The 20,772-nt window shown below is 37.6% G+C and overlaps 1 protein-coding gene across 1 annotated transcript in view; it reads right to left on the reverse strand.

Moving 5' to 3' along the window:
- Positions 1–18,040, reverse strand: part of ELP4 (elongator acetyltransferase complex subunit 4) — a gene marked incomplete at its 5' end in the record, with an annotated part of 152,710 nt that extends 134,670 nt beyond the window's left edge. Inside the window, 3 exons of the mRNA XM_082000501.1 lie at positions 495–616; positions 12,040–12,075; positions 17,869–18,040. Of these exons, the coding sequence (XP_081856627.1) occupies positions 495–616; positions 12,040–12,075; positions 17,869–18,040 (330 nt within the window). The remainder of the gene's footprint in view (positions 1–494; positions 617–12,039; positions 12,076–17,868) is intronic.
- Between the last annotated feature and the right edge of the window lie 2,732 nt (positions 18,041–20,772).

The raw sequence follows: 20,772 nt of genomic DNA on the forward strand, positions 1-20,772 counted from the left end.
GTTTCCTGGTAGAAAAAAGGCAGTCAGAATGAAAAGTATGTGTAAAGGAAGTTGTAATGTTAAATGATATTCTTCTTTCCTATAGGAAAATACAATAAATACCTAGACAAATTGTACAGTTTCCATGACAATATATATACTGGAAGCAGCTTAACTACTCTTCTGGACACGCAGGTGGAAACTGTAAACAGCTGGGTTTACTTAAACCCTTCAATGAAGCCAGCTAGTCTATCTGGTTTTCGTCCATAATCAAAATAAAGGATAAGCAGTCTCCTAGCCTGGTGTGGCCTTGGGAAGATCTTACTCCACTGTCTGCAGAGCTAAATTTAATTCCCAAATCTGGCTAGTGTAAATACTCCTGCACTTCCCAACACATTCTTATGAAAAACCAAGATTAATTAATTTCTTATTACACAATATATACACTTTAAAATGTATTTAATTTCATCAAGACATTACAGCTTTAATTGTCAAAAGCTATGAATCTTCTTTACCTTTAAGATCTTGTCAGGATGCTCTTTAGCAGAAGCAACAAACAAGTCATGTCCACAGACAACTCCCTCTGCGAGAAAATACTTGAACAACAAATTGGAGTAAAGACCGTATTTATCTTCCTCTGTGAAAACAAGAATGGTTGGAATTTTTTCTTTTTTTGTTAGATAAATCACCCACCTGTATTTTCACAATACTATAAAAGCCCTCTTTTGGTCCACCTCCTAGAGTATATAATGTACAATGCTTGATAACAGTGTATTCCTAATTTTTCAGGCCAGAGAAATAGTTCTCAGTCATGTATTTGATTCTAAGGTATGGATGGGATACAGCAATAGTTCTATCTTCCTAACGAGGTTTCTCATAAGTATCAACTAAGATTACCAAAATCATGGTTTAAATGGGAAGGGGTTTTGTTCATTTGGGAGAACTGGGTTACTATTTATATTATTAATGCTTAAAATATTAATAAACTTGCTTAAAATATCTATTACTTGATGCTTTTCAAAATTTAATAATACGTGGCATGCTAAAGCTTTATAAAGGTATAATTTCTTATGGAGACATTCTTATATCTGCATTTCTTTCAAAACTGTATGAACTACAAAAATAGGCAAAACAAATGGATATATTGAAAAGACAGACAATTTGCAATGCCACTTTTGAAAGCTATCCAAAGCAAAATCATGAACTCATTGAACAGACACATGAACTTATAGTTTAAGAAGTGAGACAATACTTGTTAGCAAACATTGTGAATACTAGCCTACCGAAATAAAAATACAAACTCTCACTGACTTCAGAAAGGCTGACATTTCCTTCAGCTTCTTTGTTGCAAGTATCAGAAATTAGCAGAATTATAAAAGTCTTAATGAGCTTCATATAAAGCTTAGCATAACTCAAAACTATGTGGGAAGTGAATGAGTAAATAACAATTGAAATTTGAACCATCTCAGTATTTCCTAAAAATAAAGAAAATCAAACAGCAGCAATGTTAATGCTAGCAAAAAACATTCCTAACAATATAACTACCTCATTAATTATCCAGTAAAATTTTAGATCATGCCATTTGGAGCAACATATTTCCAATATTTATTTAGAAAGATATCTGAAATATTTTATTTCAGAGAAAATTAAATGCAACAATGTAAGGTTTCACTTTTTGATCTGTTAATATGGCTGCTGGAAGATAACACAACAGGGATGTTGTGGCAGAAAAATACAGAGAAATAGATTTTCTTTATACAGAACCAACAAGACTCTTAATGCATTGTGTGACTTGGAAACAATTTCCTCCCTGTTATGAATCACATATGAAAATACTAAAAGAAAAACCACAAAATTAATAACAGAGGCTGAAAATAAGGTAGTTGTCATTGATATCTAACTTGTAAAAATACTAAAGAGGGAAAACAAAAATAATATAACTTTGATATGTACCATAATAGTATGTTTTGGAGCTTGAGAGTCAAAAAGAACCAACAAAGTGGAATGGGAAGGGAAGGAAAGGAATAAAGGAGGTATATATCCAAAAAGGAGAAAGAACATTAATAACAATGGGGAAACTTAAGAATCAAATCACAGAAAAATAGTGTTGCACTGCTACATTCCTGATATCATACTACTGACACTTTCAGTGCTTAGATTAACAAAAGAAAGAAATTCAAACCACAGGTTTTCAGATTAACTGGGGAAGGAACAGTTCTCCCAGAGATGTTCCCCATCCTCTATGGTATATTGGGCAAAACAGAATTTATTTCCTGTCTTTTTTATTTCACTTTAATATTTAGTATTTGGGATACTTTTTTTTTTAAAAAGTAAAAGGTATACATTTAAAATTTGGAAAATTTCTTTCTTTCATTTCTTTCTTCTTCCTTCTTCAGGAATCTTCTTTATATCCCTAAAGATATAGCATCAAGATTAACTACTTAACTTACTTGTTAAGGAGAAGTATGTATTTAAATGTTTCCCTTTCATTGAATCCAAGAAATGAACTGAAAGTGACTCTAAAGCAACATTTTGAGATAGAGAAATATGCTTCATAACACAGGTGCTAAGACAGGAAACTACATAAAACTGAATATCCAAATAAGCCAAAGGGAATACAATAATTACAACACTATTGCTACTAGTAGTCAACACTATTGCTGCTAGTAGTAGTCATTGATATATTCAGCTTACTGTAGAGTCTGAGGCTTTTAAGAACTCAGATTGTGTTAATATAATTTACCTTTGATACTGTTAACCTGCTTACTATTAATATTAGCCTTCTAATTTACTTCCAGTAACACATTTATCTTTTTAAAAAATAACAGTCTAGTGAAAAATACGGATAGATCAATATTGTGGAAAGTACAGTACTGACAAACGATTACTGTTCACAGCGCTGGGTTCCTTATTAAAATTTCAGCAGAACTGATTTCCAAAAGCATTACAGAATTACAAATGGCAATTTCCTTCAAAGTTTGGAACTCTTAATTAAATATTTTATATAGTTTACTCTCACATGCTTATAAAGCCATTAATAGTGTTACTGAAGAACTGTTTTGCTAGTAACTCAGCTCCATACATTGTGCTGTGACGGAGGATGTAGATCCATGTACGAGACTAGGATGGAGACAAGACTACAGCTGCAGAAGCAAAAAGTAGAACTGACACTGAAGTTTTGAAGAAGTATCACAGTTTAATTTTGTAAATACAGTCTTTGGAGCCTGCTTAGATCTTAAACTGCTTCAACAAGAGGGGAAAAAAAAACCATATGCAGGGTAATTCTCCCTTATAACTGGAGTCCAGGAACACATAGAGCTCCTGCCCCCTACACATTGGCTCTCTAGTTATTTATGCTTTGGCTGCTTACTGCAATATAATTGGTAAAATATTATTCACAGTATATTGACTTCCATCTGCTAATCTCCACCTATGAAGCTCTCAATTTAAGAACCAAAGCCCTCTAGAAATCAAAGTGACAGCATGATATCTGCTTATTAATTTTTTTTTTTCGAATTGTCTGAGCTACCTGAAGGAAGCCACCAAGCCTTCCATGCAATCACACCACTGCAGCAGATGTCAGTGGAGGGAGCCAGTTTTCTTAGACCTCCATTCCTTTGAATAAAAGTGGAAAAGGAACACTAAATAGGCATTCTGGAAGGATCCTCAGCTGTAACATTTACTTCATCCTTGGTGAATCAAAAATCTTGATTTCTTAATTTTTACCTACAGGTTAAAGTTCACCATCATTTGAGGCACTGAGTTGTATTGCATATGGACAGGACTTAACTGACATTTACTGGAGCATAAGCCAACATCTCATTTAGTCCAAGTATTTTATGGTTTGTGTATGTGTGTGCAGCTATACAGCGAATCTTTCTGGATCATAATTTTTAATATTAATTATTCCTTAGGCAGTAAATAACATGTGCAATTTTGCACCAAACATAACATGGAAACTCCATAAAGCATGGATATATATAAGAAATTGTGTTGATTACTTAACTAAACTGAGAGGAGATGAGGCTGTAGATGAGGCTTCTTCCTAAAAATTAGGAAGAATTTTTACTCAAAATGCTGAAATCTTAAAACAAACTACAGAAGTGAAACAATGAGGAACAGGGATATAAGCCCTTTTACTGACCTATCAAAGATTATAATTAATTGTGTTGAGTGATAGACTTATTTGTAATAGGACTAAAGATGTTCTTACGCTGCCATACCCTTCCAAAACATAGTCTGCAAAACAACAATGATTTTTCCATTTAGCAAATTAAAAACATTTACATTCAGTGTAAGGACACATCATTTTAGCATTAGCCTTTCCTTTAGTCTTCTTACATTGATTTTCATTACAGTAAACTTACAGTAAAAATAATAAATGAACTATTGGAGAGTGATCTAAATATAAAACACCTCATAGTTTGCTACAGTACTCTAAGGATTAAATGTGTCTCAGAAAGCCTTTACAAACAGTGTATCTCGAATTGTTAAAGTCAATGCATCTGTAAGAATCCCTCAGTTCTTCAATTTGTCACATAGAGGATGGCTTTTTATTGATTCATTTCTAGGTCACTAAACTTTTGTGGTATTCAAAAGATCTAAAGTGCACCCATATGGGGCTTTTCTGATAGCATCCATTGTACCCTGGCTTCAATAGTTATGTTACTATTCAAAACTATAGGAGTACAGCTTTCTTCTTGCTAATAAACAAATGAATCATTTAGCACAGGTGCTTCAGTAGCTCACTGATTACTTTCATAGATAAGTTGAATGAAATACTTTGAAGTCTATTTGCTTTCTGATAATGCCTGGACGTACTATTTTGATGGCTAGGATAAATTTTCAACTGTTATCTTTATTTTTCCAAATTACACCCACATCCAAAAGAACTACCTCCATTCTGTATGTGTAGGAACTAACACTTAAGTTCATTTTAGTCAGCCAAGATATTTATGACAAGCCTGGCCCAAATCTTTGTTCTTAGCCTCCATACTAAAGAGCTGTCCTATCAGCAGCCTTCATTGTGAACTTTACTTCTAGCTAATAAGGCACATAAACAAATAAGACTCTTGCAGCTGCAGATTCTTTTCGGGGTGCAGTCACCACAAGTCACATAACAGTCCACAGCTTTCTCTGATTCTTTTTGAACAAAGAGTGTTCTACAGCTAAGTAGCAGGTGAGTAACTAGTGAAGCGTAAAACTATACAAGGGAAAGAAACTATTTACCTAGAAGTTATGCATATTGTCTGCAGGACAAAACCTCTTCTGATCGTACAGATGAGGACATAAATAAAATAGTTTATTGTGATCATTATCCATTCATTTATCTCCTTACACAACAGCATGCTTTCATGGCTAACATAGTCATGAAGAAAAAGCAGTATTGTCAGTATCAGTGCAATGAATCCCAACATATAACCATGTTGAACACTAAGGATAAAGACCAATTCCTGTTTATGGCTCTTTCCAACCCCAGACTATATAGGCTACTGAACACATAAGAGACATTTTCAACACCTTTGTGCATGGACTGTCTGTAGCTACCACTCAGAGAAATCAGTGGCTCATGAAATTAGATACAAACTTTTAAGGCACTGGAGTTTAGCTAGGGCACAGAAAACAAAGGCAGCAGATATGAGTGAGGCACTGTAAATATGTAATTTAGATAAAAATTAAGGACAAAAATCTCATCTAATTATGGAAATTGATATGTAAACATGTGGCCTTAAGAAAAATCTCTAGCCAGAACTGCTCCTTCTGCACAGAGGTATTCATGTTCCAAGGGAGGGATGGAGAATAAGTACTATAACTTGAAGAGGAACAAAAAGTCAGGAACAAAATCCACCATAAGGTAACAAATATGCATAGAAGATATTTATAACAGCTGCCTTTTAAACATCAGTATATTAAATGGCATGAAGGTCTTTCAAAAACTCCAGAGATAATTTGTAGTATAATTGCTTAAAACCATGAAAGGAAAAAATAAGACTGCAACAGTGTAATGTACAGATAGCTTATTTTTTTTTCTCTATACAAAGCATAGACAGGTTGCCCTAAAGCTGCCAAAAGCCTGTCATAGTCTATCAGTATTGATCACTTTTTCACCAGATAGTTCTACAGTACGGCACTGTGACCTAAGGTGTGTCTTTCTGTAGCTATGAAACATCTCTCTGAATTGCTGCAGGTTATAAGATGTGATTATTTTAATAATCTGAAATTCCATTTAAAAGATACTTTACTAATGTCCACATTTACTAAGCTTGAGGGGATATACTCTGTGTCACTTGCATTTAATTAGCACATGCCAAAACAGAGTTGTCAAACACATAAATTACAATATTTGGCATTAGGCCATACTTCAGGAAGGTGAATTCTAGTAACTTGTATTTTGTAGAACTGTATTTAGCAAATCACTGTTATGTACCTCTCTGGAGATTATCTTTTTCAACTTTAAAAAGATGATATATTCAATTATATTGACAAGTGAAGAGAGCTCTTACCAGTCAGGTTAAATTGCATGTCTAGCAAAAATAATAGTAGCTAATTAAAGTAGCTGAAACTGCTGCAAGGCTTAGAATGTACAAGTATAGACCTGCTTTTAACCAAACAACTTTAACTTTTAATAATTGACCTCAGCTACCAACAAAGACCCTCCTACTGATAATCTTTAAAACATTTAGCCATCAATGACCTTGTCAAATCTAGAGCATCTTAAAGGTATGTAAGAATAGGTTCTTATAAGGTACCCAGGACAGACCCATTTGAGTGCGCCATAACTCAGAATGCAGAATGTGTTGTATAAACAAGGCTTATATTTAAAAAACAAAGTAACATCCTCCTGGGAAACTCCTCCTGAGGCTGGCAAAACAGACATACAACAGGCTGAAGTACATTGGAGAGGGGAAAGAAGTGTGCTTAACCAACAGCTATACTATTTGTTTGTTTTGAAAGGGGAGATTTTTCTAGAAAGCTAATCTTCTGGAGCAGCTTAAGATGAAACAACATACAAGTGGTTTCATATTCACATTGAACAAACTGTTTTGATAGTGTTCAAATTTTATTTCACACAGAGTCGGAATGCTTGTTTTACCACTTCTTATAAACCCAACACAGCAAGACCTTTTGAAATTAAAGTACTGGTTAAAATCCAGAACATTCTTCCTATATGAACAAAACCCAGAAGTGTGCCTCAACTCTCTAATTTTCATATAATAAAACACTGTCAAAAGAATATATTATAGAATAAGTTCAACTGAAAATCATGATGCTCTTTATTATGAATTAAATTTTTTAAAATTGTGCACTTATATTTCAAAGAGTATTTTATAGTCTTATCAAGTAACCTGTGCCATTACGACATCTCCAGAACACAACAGTTAAAATAAATATTTTAATACCCTCAATCTACTATTATTTGGTTAAATTAACCAAGATAATGTGTCAAATAATGAAGATGAGCATTTAATTTGCAAAGGGAGCTAAGCTAAAAGTAATGCAATTTATTCTTGCCTTAGAGAATGTTGAAGGAAGGGGGAAGAATTTAACCTTTTTATAACACTTGGGAGTACAACGCAGAAAGATCTTCCTAGGAGGTTTATCACTGACAGCTTCAATCCTGTATAATACTAAGCTTGCCTAGACTAATCTCATGACAGAATTTTTTGTATACTGACAGGATATTCTAACAATGCAGTTACAATTCTATCTGCCCCAACTTTAAAAATTAGTCTAAAAATTTTTAGACCGAGTCATGAATACATGTAGTTCTTAATTTAAGACTTTTTAATATAATTTTATGTTTCAAAACAATATATGGTAAGTTTTGAGGAAAAAAATTAGCTTTCGACTCTAAAAGAGAGATTGTCCCTCGTGTTTCTATGAAGCTACGTTTAATAACAGATCACAAATAAACAATCAATATAGGGGGTAAGTAAATTAAAACCAACCACTGGGTATTAATAGTTTAATAGTGCCAGCTATACATTCAAAGGAGGGGAAAAAAATCCAGGTAAAAATCCTGTAATTTTCAAGTCATTGAGTCTTGTCATCTCTTTCATTAGAACACAAAGCCCACTGCCTTTGTACTTGCTTCATCTGGTGCCATTAAGGTCAGGTCAAACAGATAGCTATCCCTATGCTCAACAGTAGCCAAAAGATGGTATTTAGGAAGAGGTAATTAGAAGTGAACAAGCAAATGTGATGCTTCACCCAAGGACTTGCTCAGCCTCCCACCATTTGTAGCTCAAGGACTTCCTTAGCCGGACTTGGTATCCACTAACCTAGTAACGCATATGGCTTTCTCCTCCATCAAGCTGCCCAGCTTCCCACTGAGACCATGATTTTTTTTTATATTCACAACAACCTGTGGTGAAGTATTCCACCACTTAATTGCATACCATCTAAAGAACTTTCTTTTGTTTAATGACAATTTTCCAGCTAGTAGGTTCATTTGATGCCACCCAGTTCATCTACTGAAAAGGACAGTGAAGACTGTAATGGGAAGACAAAACAAAACTCATCTGGTTTCATAATCTCCGATTTATAATTCTTTATAATTATTATTATAATTATTATTTCTAATGAATTCTAAACAATATTACTAAAAATACTTTCAAGTGATCAGGAGACTAAACTTTTTGGAAGTAAAAAGTCTACTTCAGAACCTCAAGAAGGATATAATAGGAAGGGTGCAATCTGTTTCGCATTATAAACATCAAGAATGCATATTAGAAATGAACAGAGTATGATTCCTAGCTTTAATTATGAGAATGCCATTTGAAATAGTGTCAGAAGCATTACTAAAGTGAAGATAAATGGCATGTCCTTCTCATCCTCTATCCACAAGCTCATTACCTCATACAGAAAGATTATTCAACAAACCGGCTGCTACTTAGATCTTTGTATTGGGTTTTCATGACAAGGTTTTGGTTGCAGGGGGACTACAGGAGTGGCTTCTGCAAGAAGCTGGTAGAAGCTTTCCCTGTGTCTGACAGACCCAATGCCAGCTGGCTCCACAACGGACCTGCCGCTGGCCAAGGCCAAGGCCATCAGCAATGGTGGTAATGCCTCTGGGACAGCATAGTTAAGAAGGGGAAAAAAACCTGCTGCACAGCAGCAGTTGGAAGAGAGGAGAGAGAATGTGTGAGAGAAACAACCGTGCAGACACCAATGTCAGTGAAGAAGGAGGTGGAGGAGGTGCTCCAGGCACCAGAGCAGAGGTTCCATGCAGCCTGCGGTGAAGACCATGGTGAGGCAGGCTGTCCCCCTGCAGCCCATGCAGGTCCACACTGGAGCAGATCTCCACCTACAGCCCATGGAGGACACCATGCTGGAGCAGGCTCCTGGCAGGACCTGTGGAGAGGAGTCCACGCTGGAGCAGGTTTGCTGGCAGGACTTTTGACCCCATGGGGGACCCATGCTGGTGCAGTCTACTCTGAAGGACTGCATGGAAAGGACACACGCTGGAGCAATGTGTGAACAACTGCAGCCCGTGAGAAGGCCTCGCGATGGAGAAGTTCATGGAGGACTGCCTCCTGTGGGAGGGACCCCACACTGGAGCAGGGGAAGAGTGTGAGGAGGAAGGAGCAGCAGAGACAATGTGTGATGAACTGACTGCAGCCCCTATTCCCTGTCCCCTTGTGCGGCTAAGAGGGAAGAGGTAGAGAAATTGGGAGTGAAGTTGAGCCTGGGAAGAAGGCAGGGGTGGGAGGAAAGTGTTTTAAGATTTGGTTTTATTTCTCATTATCATACTCTGATTTGATTGGCAATAAATTAAATTAATTTCCCCAAGTCAAGTCTGTTTTGCCTGTGATGGTAACTGGTGAATGACCTCTCCCTGTCCCTACCTCGACCCACGACCCTTTTGCTGTATTTTCTCTAACCTGTCCAGCTGAGGAGGGGGAGTGATAGAGCGGCTTGGTGGGCATCTGGTGTCCAGCCAAGGTCGGTTGACCACAATCCTTGTTTTCTTTTGAAAGGCCTGCAATTCAGCCACTCCTCTAACAGCATTCAAAAACAGAAACTGTATTTGTATCCTCTAATCTTCCAGTTCTTTCTTTCCCTCACTGTCCTGTACCAGTTCTCATAAACACTAATGATCCTAACACTTCATCAGTCATCTCTTAAAATAATCTGCAGGCACAATCTATTTGAAACCACCCAAAATACCTAGGCATATACTAGTCTGCTTTTTCCCTAGACAAAGATGAAATCTAGTCACAGTTCTCAATTACAGCAGTCATGAAATTTCAGCACTCCTTCTGGGTGAAGATTAGTACAAAAATTCTTAAAATTTTTCCCTTTCTCAATATCAATTCTGACTATTTTTTTCCACTTCATCAAGTAACCAATGAGTCCTTCTCTTGGGTTTCTCATAGCTATTGAGGTACTTAAGAAAAATCTGTTAAGAAAAATCTGAATCTTGCTAATTCTTGCTAGTTGTATCTTACTCTATATCTGAGTTTTTCACAATTTGTCTCTACACTCCCATTTTACAATTTTGTACTGATCCTTAACAACCTGAGAGGCCTTCAAAAGCTCAAGATTTAGCCAAAATGGTACCTTACTACACTTTCAATCTTCTGCAATGTGAAACCGGCCTTTTTAATCTCTAATAACGCCTTTTTTACTTTTAACTTCCAGATTTTACCTACCAATTTCAAATCTACTGACAATTGTCTTCCTGTAATCCACTGTTTTAACTTAAAATTATAAATTAACTTTTAAGGCTTTAATAAAGGATTTTGGCACTTAATATGTAGGCACTCAGACATTGCCTGTTGTATCTCAAATAGCTTTGAAATGTGATATATGAAATTGAGGTACTTCACCTCTGATTAAGCGGGAAAAAACAATCACACAACTTTCTAGACTCCCAAGAGTTCAGAAAAATTGCAGTGACTGGAAAGCTAAGAGGTATATCTGTTGTCCCTAGGTTCCTAGTTCTCTGTTCCAGCAATCTGGACTCACAAAGTAGTATTTATACTATGTAAGATGTGAACACAGATTACAGATGCAGATGTTTTCCATGTAACTACAGGTGTTTCTCCAATAACCTTTGATTTTTTTCCTGTAATATCAGTTCTTTTTGCTAGGAAAGTAACAAGCTTGAAAGTTGAAAGAACCATTAATCTGATAAACATTTAAAATAGAAAAAAAAAAAATCACATTTCTATCACCATTCAGCCCTTACATAATTTTGAAGTAGTTTTGTATCCTTAGAAGCCCAAGATTAATGAACTGATGTGACAAATCAGATGGTATCTCATTCAATTTCTCGTCTGAAATAATGATCGTCTTATATGCTGAAATAGTAAGCACTTACAAGACTTAACTTCTAAGAAGTTAGTCTTCCCTCACAATTGTGGTTTCGGCTGCTATGCTTAAACTGAGAGGCCTGGGATATATTTCTTGGCTCTAAGTCCAGTACGTACCCTGGGGATATGAAGGGGTCGTCTTCCCCTTTGCTACACTTTAAATAGAAAAGAAAGCTGGGCATCTCAGCTGCAATGGAGACATGGTACAGTCCACAGAGACAGGTTCAATGTAGTGGGCAAAGGAAATTCTGCTGTAACTTATTTAATCGTCTCAATGCACCTCATCCACATCCTGACAGAAAGCAGGCTTCCGTCAGCTTTCTCCTAGTTGATTCTGGCAACCAAAAGATTAAAAGATTCTGTATTTCACATCCTTCTTAGAAAGTCAAATTAAAAAAAAAAATCTTTGTGATGATAAGGAAATGAAGTAGTTTAGAAAATTTGAAACAATTTGAAAATTTTCCTAAGAAGTCCTGAAATTTGCTAAATGCCGTGCTTTCAAACAGAATTCTGAAGTATTCTTCCTGGGGGCTCAAACCTGTCTAAAAGTAAGGTCTTGATTCACCTCCAGTAATTCTTGAAATAGACAACAGTCCACTCTAAAGGCTATTGAAAGTGAAGGGGCTTGAGAGATATACTTCTCAAAGGCTGAGTTTAAAAAACAATGAAAAGACAGGTTATTTGATAAATACATTAAAATGAGCAAAATATAGTAGAATATGGCTATATGTTCTATACTAACCAATAAGAAGAAGGGTTCCAACAGCTACGCCTCCACCTGGAAACAAAACAAAATGAAGAATAAAGTAAGACTACACTTTAATACTATGTTAGAGAACAATTAAGTTTTCTTAGTTTATAAGTCAAAGAAAGGTGATAACAGGGAATTTAAAAATATAAAAGTGAACAACATTTTAATTACCTTTGCAATACTTCCTACAATTCCCTATTATGAAATAATTATACATTACACGTAATTATATATTACACATTACAATTACTTTCACAATATACTGTACTATCATCATTGTGGTAAAAAGATCCTGCAGAGCTCTATGCAACAACACTCAAGCACTACAATAATGCTGTATGGTCTGAGCCAGTGAATTTTTACTTGGAGACTCAAGTGAGTAAACATTCTCCAAATTAGAGCCGTATTAATCACTACCAAGTGATATTCCTTTGTACCAAGAACCAAGTATGTAAAGTGACCTACTAGGAGGCTAGCAAATTCCCACCCAAGTCAATCAAACAAAATCCCAGCTCCACTGTTTTTTATCTTATTACTGAAAGGGGATCTGACAACAAGGCAGGTAGGATTTCACGCAATGCAACCTGGACTGACAGATCATAAACATTATAACACACATCTGAAAAAACCCCGAACTATTAAAGTCTTTTCTAGTATGTCTTGGACATAAAAACAATTCTATGAATGCAGCTGATTGAAATATTTGTTCAAAAATAAAAATATATCTTGACAGATTTATAGATGGCCACTACCATTTTTCTTTCTTTTTGCTTAAACAATTACAATCAATGCTTATGTTTCAATCACAGTTGACTGAAAGAATAATAGACAGAATAGAATACTCCAAACATGTTTTGTTGTATAGAGTCTTATCCCATTGATCTCAACGGTGCGGAGGACCAGAAAAAAAATTATCTATGAACTTACATCCTGACTGCTTTATTTCCTCCTCAAAAAGACAGCAAGCGTAATTACGTAACAGTGGTTTAAACGGTTGTCCCAAGAAGGAATTTTAACAAAGATGGTGAAAGAAGAATTCATATTTTCTTTTAGGTGAAGAGTAAACTGTTTTATAATCTGAATTCCAAGACTCAAAACAGTGGAATAACTTGAAATCAGACTACAAGCATTTTATTGAACAATCATATACGACTGTGACAGGAAAGCTCAGAACTCCTGGAATAGGAATATGTAACTAGGCCATTGCAGTGTTTTGCATGAAGGAAACTGCAGTATGTCTTCTGCAATTACATCCTGCTCTAAAAGTAAGTTAGGAGCAAACTGAATCACATCAGCACAATATCCAAAGCTCTTGATAAAAGAAGTCAAGGGGAGGACTACATAGATGGACTCCAATGAACAGGGTAATTCAGTCTAGCAATTTAAGAGCTCATTAAACTTCACTTGAAATTGATTCCAATAGGGATTAAATCAACTTTTAATCTTTAGCTCTGTACGCATGTCTGTAGCACCTGTAGATATATACCCAGAAGGAAGAGAAAAAGCAAATTTCTCTCCCATAGGCTAAGAAGTGCTAATACTGTTGCATAACAACACCTGAATTAAAACCACAACAGAATCACTTTGTCATCATGTCATGACGCACCACAATTTTAGTGGCACATCGCAATGCAAATGTTTAGTCAGATGCTAATTTCATAGTTGCAGTTCAGCACATTTTAAGCTGTGCTCCTGAGTCAAGATCTACAAATGTCTAAATATTTATGGCAAGCTTATTGAGTAATCAGACATTTCCTAGATATTTAAAAAACCTCCAACTATAAATAATGTTTACTCGAAAGTTAGACTCACTCATGAAATCCCCATGTTCTAATCCACCAATTTTTGTTCCATTTTATTTGTTCGGGAGACAAATGCAAATGAACCCAAAAGATGTACTATGGGGGAAAGGAGAAAAAAAGACCAAAATCTGAAATCATACAGGCAGTTGATATAAATTATGCTCCCAATATTCATTGCATTCAATTGTTGAGGGAGGCAGAATGCACGTGTTACTAACAACAGGTGTTTAAAACCAGCACATGTTCTATACAGCACATAGAAAAAAATAGTTCCAAATTATGACATTTTACCAAATCATAGCTTGACATAGAAAAGATGATCAAAACAGCCATAAGTAAAGTATTACCTCAAGGACTTAAAAACTCAGTTATAAAAAGCTCATCTATAGCCACCACAGAAATAGTCTCTTCTGCTTTTAAATTGCTTGCACATGAGAGAATTTGTCAAACAGTATGTCAGTGCAGTCAAAATTCTCACAAGCTACATTTTCAGATCATCAGTTGTACCGTCTCTTTCTGCAAGCCAGAGTTGTAACACATGTCCACATACCCTGGCTGCTAAAAGCAAACTTGGGCCAGAGGATTGGCTTTACATTATCAGGTATGGTCAACAGTTTGACCAAGTGTATTCTATTAGATGGAATGTAAAACTATTGCAGTTACCATGGTTACATATTCATATTACAAGGAGCAACAATAGTAGTAAATTAAGCAAAAAACAGACGACAGGAAAAAGTAGCAGGAATGCTGACAGAATCAAAAGAAAGAGGTAAAATCTTCAAGTTTCCTAAGAAAACTGCTGTGAACTTGTAATTCTTTCTAATTTTGCTGTTTTAATTTTTCTTTGTCAGTATCTAAGGCAGTAGTACCCATAAACAATCAAGCAAGACCTGTAACTTTCCGCATTGTTACTTACAGCGATGAGATTTAAGATCCTAGGGACAGAAACACAACAAATTTTGCAAGTCTAAAAGTGTCCCCATTGTTTTCAAAGCATATCTGTGACCTTTTTTCAAGCAGCTTGAAACAAAACATTCAATACCAAGCATGTGATGGTTATATTACACAATAGTTACAGCTCATTACAGAGAACTGCTTTGGCACAAATCAAGCATATGTGGTCTATAAACCTTGAATATAAAGCGTAGAGATGTAAAGGGCACCTTAATGATAACAGAGCATTTGAAATCGGGCACTTATCTACTGCTTCTTTTTGAAAGGAAATGCCTTTATTAAGAAGAGCTAGCTATCAACAATAATGTAACAAATTAGCCAGTAGCCGTACAGTAAAAGAAGTTCCTTCATGCATCCTCTGCCTTTTCCACTCTTTGAAAGTTTCTAATTAGACCTGTGTCTGATAACACCATGCTCTTCCTTACTCACATTTATTTATAAGCTATATCTTCATGTCTGGCAAATAATACTGTATCTGGGTTGCAGCTTCTGGACAAGGCAAACTTAAATCCAAGCCCAAGGTGAGAGATCTAGAAGACTGCCTGGTGACCATTAAAAATATGTCTATGAAAAATACCAGATTAAAACAGTTTATAGTAACTTCCATTGGGAATTTATACAAAAAGGTTTGTCCTCAGTCCCTGGTGACAATAAAATTAAATACTTTGTGCAGTCAATTATTTAACTGCTAGTGGGCAAGATGAAAGAAAAAAGTAACAGCATTCTTTAAGAAACACATAAACAGCATTCTGCAAGACATTTATGAAGCATTTCCACACACACCCAAAAAGGTCACGAAGCAGGCCAAGTACAATACTTCTACAGTCACCAGCATAGTGGGCTGCATCAACAGAAGCTCAGTCAGTTGGTCAAGGGATATGACTACTCCCCTTTACTCAGCACTCATTAGATCACATCTGGAATACAACATCCAGTTTTGGGCCTGGAAGTAAAAAAAAGTAAAAATAAACTTAACTGAGTCCAGTGGAGGGGCACCAAGATGGGACAAATGACCCAAGAGGAGTGAAGGAAGTGGGCACGTTTAACCCAGAGAAGAGAGGAAGACCCAATAGCAGCCTGCCGGTACTTGAGAGAAGCTACTGTGAAGACAGTTGAGCTCTTTGTTGAGGTGCACAGCGGGAGAGCAAGAAACAACAGGCATAAATTGAAACACGAAAACTTCCAAGTGGATATAAGGAAAATGAAAATTCCCTACAAAGATAATTAAGCATTGGACCAGGTTGTCCAAAGAGGCTGTGAAATCTCTGCCATTGCAAATTTTTAAGACCCTAAGGGACAAAGGCCTAAGCAACCAGCGCTGAGTCTGCTTTAACGTTGCAGTAGATGAATCTCTAAAGTCCCTCCCTCCTCAGCCTCCCAAATCAATGATTCTGTACAGGTCCACCTAGCTGGGTAGTCTGTCTCCAACAATGCCTAATAACTTTTATCAATGGAAATTTTATTATAGTACAGCCTGTTTGGCATGAGTCTTTCCTGGCCTACCCACTCAGCCTCCAAAAATCAGTGACATAAGAGCTAGGAAGTTACCAAAGATTTAACACAAGAATAGAGAGTTTTCCAGTTTTTCAAAGATGCCACAACTCAAAAAACATTTTAAAAGTATTTTCAAATGTTGCTATTCCTAAGGTTGAAGAACTTTCTTGACATTCAAGTGTAAAATTGTTATGGTCAGGAAAATTACTGAATATTTAAAAGACAAGGAAAAGGTACTTTAGAAGGGATTCTGGGTTTACTGGAAGAAGTGTCCCCAGTCTCCATAACAAGCTGCTAATTATGTTAGCAAGTGCCTAAGGAGAGTTAGGAGAGTTATTTAGGAGAGTGCCACTGTGGGAGCTGCCTACCTCTTCTGACCCATGCTGTGCAAAACCCACTGTAGATAAAAGAGAATATGAAGAACTGGAATATTCAATGCAAATCTTATATTTATGCAAAGAGTACTTCTCTTTTAAGGAGGAAGAGCTTTCTCCCCAAGAATGCCAATCCCTCATGAAAGTGCAGGTGTTCACTACCAGATAGACACACACAAAAGATACAGAAGTGTGATTCTCCTTAAGATACACAGGCTGCAAAAACTCCTTTATAAAATGGATACAACTTTTATATTTATCATTACTCGTATAGCATATCCTTGAAAGAAAAGTGTTATATTCTTATATTCCATGTACACCTCCAGGGATGAATGAACAAAGCTAAAATCAAGTCTTCCTCACCTAAAAGTAGTCCCATCTATGTACACTGAAGATCTACTGCAACTATATCAGTATTTAGTAAAAGGATCATGAAGTCCTAGTGTATACAGATAAAACATACTGTTTATCCCCATGAAATGAATTAGTTCCCAATCCAAGTAAACAGTGCTGGTTCATGCTACAGATTGTAACATAGCAATGGTCACAACGGATCAGTCCAATGAACTATCGAGCATCTTGACATTGACAGTAGGCAAAAGCAGATTCACAGACAGTAAGAACAGCGACACACCAGTGTAACTCGTCTAAGCAGGCATTTCTACCGATGTAGCAGTGGTGAGCAAGCACAGACACACTGACCAGTCTTACCGTCAAACGCATCCTAAAAAGTGCCATTCTGAAGAACCAGAACTACACCACATTCAACTGAGTTAACAGAGCAATCATGTTTTTCGAAACTGAAAACTTCAGACCCTTTACTGTGACAGTTTGAAATATGACAGCAATGTGTTACTAAGTAAATTTACAGAGTGGCTTTCCACTCCAGAAAACGGATTTAATGAATGGTAAATAGCAATCCCCCCCGCAAGCGGGCTACCAAGCAGGCGCACCTGCCCGAACCGCCTCCCCCCTCCTCACACGGGGCGAGGGGGCCCCAATGCGGGAAACGAATCCTGCTTTGCCCCGTCCTCCTCCCCCTGCCCCACCCTCCCCCCAATCCCGGGGACTGTAGGGAGGGAGGAAAAGCCTGTGGGAGTAGAGTCATGGAAGGTAAATGACAGGTAGGGCCTGGGAAAGGGGAGAGCCGCCGGGCGGGGGAGGGGGGCAGCACCCAGGTCCCGCTCCCCACCAACCTAGCACACAGTCCAGGGAGGGGAGCCCGCTGGAGAGCAGCAGCTGCCCGTGGCGAACGGAAGGCCGAGTGCCCGCGACAGCGGCCAGGCGGTTGCCGACCGCGGCCTTCCGCTGGAAGCTGGTGGCCCCGTGGCCCCGCGCCGCCCCGCTGGCCGCCGGGGCCGCCGCCATCTCGGGTGCCTGTCCCTTGACAGGAGCAAGGGGACGCCGGGAAGAATCAAGCCCTTTCCTCTCCACCAATGGGAGAGCAGCATGGGAAACTCGCTACCCAATGGGAGCCTGCGTTGTTTGCACGTCCCAAGCTAAAGGGGCGGGGGAAGGGGTAGGGCGCCCGGTAGCGCGCAGACAGGTGAGCGTGGCGGCTCTGGGCCGGAGGGCGCGTGTTGCCGTTTCAGCCGGGATCCTGGAGCTCCGGCCGAGATCCTGGAGCTCCGGCCGAGCTCGGAGGCCGGGGCTGAGGGGGGGCCTGTGGCGGGAGGGGGCAGTTGCGTCTCGTCTCGTCCTGCCCTGGCGCGGGGCCGGCGTGAGGAGGCGTGGGTAGTGCGATGCCGGTGCCTCGGCCTCGCCGGCCGCGCCGCGGAGGGGGAAACCGCTCGTTCGTGTCTCGGGGGGGTTGGGATGCCCGAGGTGTCAGTGAGGCTTGAAGTGCGGTGAGTCATGAAGGGAGAAGCTCGCCTGGCCTGTGCGCCCTGCGTTATCTCGCCAGTCTCTGTGCCGGACCGTCGGCATCTCCCTCTTCAAAAAAAAAAGCTGTTCTTGTGTGCGAGCCAGGGCGTGAATAGGAAGGAAAAAGTATGTGTGAAACGTTCTTTTTTTGTAATGGTATTTAAGTAACTATATGTAACCTACTCTCTAAGTAAGCTTGAAGTCCCTCTCTTCTTTGTAAATAGCTGCGGATCTGCAATGAATGTGTGATCTCTCACTTGGAAGCAAGATCTTGCATCGATATGATGGCTCTGGGTCGCACCATAAGCCAAGAGCTATAGCAGAAAAAGTTGCTTATGTGAGAAATGTAATTTCTGTGCTTCATTAGCATTTGTTGTTGAATCAGTTGCTAATACCATGGAAAGTTATCTTGTGTGTTTTGGAAGATTAGCATGTCCTTTACTCTTTATTAGCAACTTATGGGTAGTAGCCTGTGGCCTTGTGGGCATGGCAAACAACCAACATGGCAGCAAACAGCCCTCTCCAACAGTGGAGAGTTCTCCACTTCTAAAACTAAACTGAGTGTATGTAAAACCTGGTGAGATACTGGAAGTTGGTATTTCTTTTTCTGTTCTTTTTTTTTATACAAAGACATTAAAATGTGTTCTTTGTAAATCAACACTTCATGTTATAGTACTGTGAATTGTAGAGAAATCACAATGAGCATATAGAAGAGTCACTGTCACAAGTGTTTATATATCTTTTTAATCTATCGGTGTTTTAGATGCATCATAAGCTACTTGAAGACATTTGCATATAGCAGGATGTACTAATGAGGCTCTAATGTTATAATTCCCCACTCAATCTTTAATTTCAGTGAATGATTTTTGTTATTGCTATAAACCATGTTTTTGAACACCTGTGGTTGTTGAGCCTTTTTTTTTTTACACAAGGGGAAAAAATAATCCTAGTATCAAATATGAACAGCATGAAAGAGTGACAGTATGTTAACAATCCTGAACTGCAAAGTTTTTCCTTCCTATCAAATTCAAACTCAGGAACATGAAGTTTCAGTGTTATGTCTTCCTAGCTGGTAAAATAGCATTCATTTTGCTGCTGCCCAAGCATCTTTACATGTTAAGGAGCGGACAGTTTAACATCTTTATCTTCAGTATCAAGAGGTTGTCTTAATGTTTTGTATTTGCTGCTCCTCTGTGAAATACTGAATAATAAATATTTAATTTCAAATGTAAATTATTGTTCAGTGAAAGAAGTATTTGTTTTTAGAAGAAGAAATCAAAGGACACATTTAAAAACATGGCAAGAAAGAAATATGCCTATTAAATGTCACTTCTGTAGGATCTAACTAATGATTTGTGAATATCTGGAATAGGAAAGACTTTAGCAAAATGAAGGCATAAAGCATAATTCACAATTCATTTAAAAAAGAGTTCAAGAATCTGTTAATGTCAGTGTGATCCTATGGTGTAAATTCTGTATAAGTAGGTGAGGAGGCTGAAACTTAGAGCTTTCCCCTTCTAAAACAGCACATCATCTCTTCCATTCCTTACTGTATTGTCATTCTAGAGTCCAGATACCTAAATATTTCAGATGTAAGTGCTTGCAGATGTGTGTAACACTATTAAAAATTGCAGTATATCTATTAGAGCTTTTATAGAATGCTTGTCACCCAAAGAGGATATCTTTGGTAAGTCACCACTTACCTTTCAGCAAAAGAATCAAATTATGTACTATATGCATTTGTCTCAGTGAATATTTTTTCTCCATTCTAAGCAGTACACTTCCTTCTGTTAACTTCAGTGAGACAAAGTATTTCCTTACTTGTTTTTTTAAATAAGATATACTAATATGGGTTGCATTAACTTTACAGAGTAGGTGTAAACATACATCCAGGGCTGGGCCCTTTCTCTTGTTCTTCCATTTTTTCATTACTACTTATCTGACACATAGTTTTTAGACTTTTTTCTTTTTTCCATAGTTTTTAGACTCTTTTCCTTTTTCTTACCTCATTTTCCTAGAGGACCACTAAAACCAGAGGCTAAATAATTCTTTCTTTTTTTTCTCTTTCATTTTGGAGCCCACATAATGAAAGTATTTTGTAATTGGGAATATTTGTACTGTGGTCCTACCACTTTTAGAATTTCTTGCAAAAAGTGCAAATTTACTGGATTTCTGAGCTGATCGAATAGGTCACCATTGCTAAAAAGTTCAATTTCCTTTTCCTTCTCTGCCCTGGT

This window comes from Phaethon aethereus (genome assembly GCF_964289735.1).
Source record: "Phaethon aethereus genome assembly, chromosome: 5".
Lineage (NCBI taxonomy): Eukaryota > Metazoa > Chordata > Aves > Phaethontiformes > Phaethontidae > Phaethon > Phaethon aethereus.